Source organism: Eubalaena glacialis, chromosome 10 (assembly GCF_028564815.1).
Source record: "Eubalaena glacialis isolate mEubGla1 chromosome 10, mEubGla1.1.hap2.+ XY, whole genome shotgun sequence".
Lineage (NCBI taxonomy): Eukaryota > Metazoa > Chordata > Mammalia > Artiodactyla > Balaenidae > Eubalaena > Eubalaena glacialis.
This window is the reverse complement of record NC_083725.1, coordinates 15875282-15880769: the sequence shown is the minus strand read 5'-3', so window position 1 is coordinate 15880769 and position 5488 is coordinate 15875282. Positions and strand designations below refer to the sequence as shown.

General features: G+C 55.5%; 1 protein-coding gene across 1 annotated transcript; it reads right to left on the bottom strand.

Moving 5' to 3' along the window:
- Positions 1–2052: 2052 nt before the first annotated feature.
- Positions 2053–4380, bottom strand: APOA1 (apolipoprotein A1). Its single transcript, XM_061202496.1, has 4 exons — positions 4049–4380; positions 3781–3843; positions 3445–3598; positions 2053–2795 (listed from the first exon to the last, which is right to left on the bottom strand). The coding sequence occupies exons 2-4, from the start codon at positions 3821–3823 to the stop codon at positions 2195–2197; spliced, it is 798 nt and encodes a 265-aa protein (XP_061058479.1). The 5' UTR covers positions 3824–3843; positions 4049–4380; the 3' UTR covers positions 2053–2194.
- Positions 4381–5488: the final 1108 nt, after the last annotated feature.

The following is a 5488-nucleotide window of genomic DNA, read 5'->3' as shown; positions in this document are numbered from 1 at the left end:
GCTAGGTTTGGCAAGACTTTGATAAACTGTCAAGTGCTGTGTAACATGTCTTGAGTGTGTGCTCTGTGCCAGGCCCTGCGCCTGGCATTTTATGTCATCATCAGAATTGAGACTCTGTGTGTCCATCAAAATTCTGGAGTTGACTTGCCCCTCCCAGGCCACCTGGCCCTCTCAACCACACTTGAGGGAAGGAGGCCGAGGGGTAGTAGTTAAAGTAAGATACATCTGGGCTCTAGTCTTGGCTCCATCACTTCATATCAGCCTCAGTCTCTTATCTGTAAAGTGGGTACAATGATACCCCATCCACTGTAGGTTTGTTGAGAATGAATGAAGGAAAGGAGACACTGCACAGCACCTGGGACATCAAAGGCACCTGGTAAATGGCTGCCATTGTCACTACAGGCTGAGCTGATTGTCCCCTTGGGACCAGGATTGGAGTGGGGGGGGCCAGTGTCCTGGGAACTAAGGAGGAACCCAAGGTCACCCAACACAGGCTGCGCCCCTTGCGTCCCCACTACCCAACAGATGTTCACGTCAGAGGGGTCCAGAACCACAGACTACTTGAGCAGCCCCCCACTCTTCCAATGACAAGACTGAGGCTCAGAAAGGTGAAGGCACGTGCCCAATGTCACTGAGTCAGCAAACAGCAGAGCTGGACCTCAGGCCCAGGACAGCTGTCCACATTCTGCTCAGCTGACACAGAAAAAGGCTTCGTTACTCCCATGCCAGGTGTCAAAGGCTCCTTGACAGATCTTGGTGGCATCAGGACATCCAGCCCCACTGGGAGACGTCTGCTCTCTCTTTGGAAGTCCACCTGGGCTTCTCTTTGGGCCCAACTTGGCCAGGGATCCCAGCACCCACACCTGGAAAATGTTCTCACCCAAATCTGGGCTTGACACCTATTGTAGCTCAGGATGGTTAGGAACTAAAAAAGCCCACTCCTTTACCCAAGAGCTGTTAAGATACACTGGAGGTAGAGGAAGGGTAGATTTTCCAGCACCAGGGCAAAAGGCCCTGAGGGGAGAGGGAAGGGAAGGCTCCGCGAATGCACTGCCCAGATCTTTGCAGGTCTGTGAAGCCACAAGCATGCACATGGGGGTGTGCATACCTGAGTGTGAAGAGGGGCCGGCTGTAAACACTCAAGTCCATATGAACTTGAATGCCTGGCCACAAACTTTTTTTTTTTTTTTTTTAATAATCATGGGTGCTCAGGAGCACGTAGGTCTAAAAGGGGCAATCTAGACCACCCTGCTCTTCAACCCCGGAAGTGACTTCACATCTCCAAGCTCCAGCTTCCGCATCCATACCATCGATTTCATGGCAGTCTACCCAGGATCTGGGGAAGGATGCAGTAAGATGATAGATATGAAAACACTTTGGAGCTTAAAATGTGCTAGTTACCTGCAAGAGGTGGTGATGATTTTTCTGACTCAGGCCAGAAAAAGAGGGGCTGGCAGGGCTGGAGCCCCAGGGATGGGGCTGGCACAGCTGAGCCCGAGGAAACGGCGGCTGTTTCCAGGCAGGGTGGGAGTGTGAGGAATGGCACGAGGCCCTTGTGAAAAAGGAAAAGGGACGTGTTTGTTAAAGTATTTTTTTGCATTAATAAATGATGAAGGAGCAAGTGCCAAGCCCTTCATCTGAACCTGCCCAAATCCTTCAAGTTCCAGTGGCTCCTTGCAATCTGTCCGCCTCACCTGCCCTAGAGTAGGAGGGCTGGGGGAGGCTCCTGTCCTCTGCCCACGGGAAACGCTGGGGACAGGGAACCCACTTCTCCCAGCAAAGCCACTACTTCTTGCTTGAGGCCCTTTCAGGGCCCCTTGCGTTGGATTATCTGTCGCTTTGCCTGGTCCTCTATTATTTCCTTTCTGTCCCCACTCTTGAGCCCCCCGGCCAAGCAGGCCCTCCAGCATTAAGGCCCTGAGAGGCCCCAGTTCAGAGCTGATGACTCCACTGGGAAATCAACAGGTGTCCCTGCCCTCTGGCCACGCCCCCCTGGAGTCCCCTCCAGCGTCACTCCCCCCACTCCTCCAACCTCATTCTCCCCAAAGAGAATTTCTTGGCTTTTGGAGAACTCTTTATTGTTTAAAAATCATCATCGAAGCTTCAAAAAAACATACAACCCATCACACCCGTCCCGCTCCGAAAATGTTTATTCTAAGAAACTGAACTGATGGCGAGGGGAGCCCAAGGCATCTCACTGGGCATTCAGCTTCTTGGAGGCCTCGTCGATGGCGGCCAGGATGCTGACCTTGAGGTTCTCCAGCACAGGCAGCAGGCCCTGGCGGAGGTCCTCCAGCGCGGGCTTGGCCTTCTCGCCCAGCGCTTTCAGCTGCTCGCTGGCCTTGGCGTGGTACTCGACCAGGCTGCCGCCGCCCTCCTTGAGCATCTCGAAGCGGGCGGCCATGCGCTGGCGCAGGTCGTCACTGAAAGGCGCCAGCTGCTGCCGCAGGGTCTCCACGTGGGCGCGCGCGCGGTCGCGCATCTCCTCGGCCAGCGGGGTCAGCTTGTCCTGCAGCTCCTGAACCTTCTGGCGCGCGCCCTCACGCAACTCGTCGCCCAGCGGCGCCACCTTCTGGCGGTAGATCTGCAGCTCCTCCTGCCACTTCTTCTGGAATTCGTCCAGGTAGGGCTGCACCTTCTGCTTCACCTCCTCCAGGTCCTTGTTCATCTCCTGCCTCAGCGACTCTGTCTCCTTTTCCAGGTTGTCCCAGAACTCCCGGGTCACCGGGCCCAGCTGTTCGCGCACTTTGGCAAACGTGCTGGTCAGGCTGTCCCAGTTGTCCAGGAGTTTCAGGCTGACGGGGGAGAGAGAGGAGGGCTCAGGGGATGCCTCCCAGGCACCCCGGCAACCCCCGGAGCTGCAGCCCAGCGCCCCCGCTTACCTGGGGTGACACCTGGACATACCTGTCCCTGAAGGTGCGGTAGCTGGGGGCAGACCCTCAGCCTGGCTTCCCCCATCCATGATCTCCGCACCCCCCCCCCCAGCCCCACTCCCACTGCATCCCACTGACCAGATGGACAGAGGAGCTAGAAAGAGACAGAGCCGGTTTTGGTACCCAGTCCTGTCTGTCCCCGAAGCCGGGCCTTTTAAGGACCTAGTCTCCACCCTTCCAGCCCATTTTCCTCTCTGAAGACAGCCATCCTGTTGCTGGCCGGAGCCAAGGGGGGAGTTAAGAAGGGCGTTAAGAACAGGAAGGGGCTTGTTGCACCTGCAGGCAGAGAGCGGTGCCGTGAATACTGACCCGGCAGCACTGGTCTGCCCCCTGCTAGGGGGCTGTGACCCTGTGTGGGGATCCCACTTCTGTCTTCCATCCAGGTCTTCTATGGGGCCCATCAAATAGCAGGTGGGGATTCGGCCAGTCTGGCTGCTTCTTCCCACAGGCCTCTCCACCCCTAGCACCGGCACCCCCTACCCCTGCCCCAGGCCCCAGGCTGGGTCCTTACTTGAGATGTTTTCCCAAAGCGGAGGCTTCAAATTGGGACACATAGTCTCTGCCACTGTCTTTGATTGCATCCACGTACACGGTGGCAAAATCCTTCACCCGATCCCAGGATGACTGGGGGTCATCTTGCTGCCAGAAATGCCGAGCCTGGCTCCCTGGAGGTGGGAGGGGAGACCCAGATCAGGCCAGCTCTGGGCCGGGATCTGAGCTGAAATGCTAGGTAGGGGAGAAGGGAGTGAGGGAGAAATTCTGCTCCCTGTGCCCAGGAGGGTGGACCACAGTGGTTCAGAGAGAAGTCGCCCCCCGATGGTCAGCTCCCTAGGTTGGGGGCACCTACCGGTGAGGAAGAGCACAGCCAAGGTCAGCACCACGGCTTTCATCTTGAAGGGACGTGGGTGACCTGGAGGAGAAGACGGGCCCGGCTGAATGGGGCTTGAAGGAGCCCGCGCACCCCATCTTACTGTAGCCCAGGAGGAGGAGGCGGGGCACAGGGTAGGAGAGGGCCAGGTGTCCAGAGCCCCAGCATGGGGCAGAGGCTGGAACCAGGATCCCAAAGCCTGAGCCTCAAATGCCTAGAGCTGGGGGAAGCAGGTAGCAGCACTTACCTCAATGGTCAGCAGTCTCTGAACAGCCAGCTCTCCCCCAGCCTATTTATGTGACCAGGCAGGGGATGGGCTGGGAGGCTGATAAGGCCAGCCCAGGCCTTGCCGCCGCTCACTGGTCCTGGCGATGTGGAACTCAGAGTTCAAGGATCAGCTCTGTCCCTGGGGCCGGGCAAATAGAGCAGGCAAACAGGAAACTGTGAGGGCTGCAGGGCCAGGGATCAAGGGTTCAGGCAGGGGTGGGAGGGAGTGGGTGCAGGCGTGCGGGTCCCCAGGGTCTGGGTCAGCTGCACCCAGCCCCTTCTCCTCGGTCGGGGCTGTGTGCCGGCCACTGTCCATTGTGCCAGTGCAGCAGGCGAATGGGAGGAAGGAAGAAAAACACATGAGCTGCCAGCGATGGCTGGGACTCCTCCACTCAGGCGGTGTCCTCCCCCACTGTCCCCTCGCATTCCAGGGAGATTCTCTCACTCCACCCTGCCCCTGCCTCACAAAGGCAGCAGACGGTGCTCCCACCAATGCTGTCGCATCTCTCGTCGTCCCCCCTCTCCAGGCCCTTGCAGACCTCCCAGATCCAAAAGCTAAGGGAGCCCCGTGCTAGGATGCTGCCTGGGGAGAGAGACAGGACAGTGCTCAGTGGCTCCCAGACTCTGAGATGTCAGAGACCTCTAACATTTCCAAACAAATTCTAAAGACCAACACGGAGCTGCCCACTTTTCATTTTGTCATGTTAAAAATCTTACCCACCGCTGCGCCCCACCTGGCCCAAACCCTACCATCTGGTGGGATGAACTGGGAGATTGGGATTGACATGTATACACTAATATGTATAAAATGGGTAACTAATAAGAACCTGCTGTATAAAAAAATAAATAAAATAAAATTCAGAAATTCAAAAAAAAAAAAAAAGAACCAAAAAGAGCATAACCTCAGAATAAAGGACAGTTGCTTAAATGGGATACATAGATCTTTGCATTGTTAATATTTTTAATTAATTAATTAATTAATTTTTGGCTGCATTGGGTCTTCGTTGCTGCGCATGGGCTTTCTCTAGTTGCGGCGAGCTGGGCCACTCTTCGTTGTGGTGCGCGGGCTTCTCATTGCAGTGGCTTCTCTTGTTGTGGAGCATGGGCTCTAGGCGCACGGGCTTCAGTAGTTGTGGTGCGCGGGCTCAGTAGTTGTGGCTCGTGGGCTCTAGAGTGCAGGCTCAGTAGTTGTGGCACACGGACTTAGTTGCTCTGCGGCATGTGGGATCTTCCCGGACCAGGGCTCAAACCCATGTCCCCTGCATTGGCAGGTGGATTCTTTTTTTTTTCCTTTTAATTTAATTTAATTTATTTTATTTTATTTTTAACATCTTTATTGGAGTATAATTGCTTTACAATGGTGTGTTAGTTTCTGTTGTATAACAGAGTCAGCTATACGTATACATATATCCCCATATCC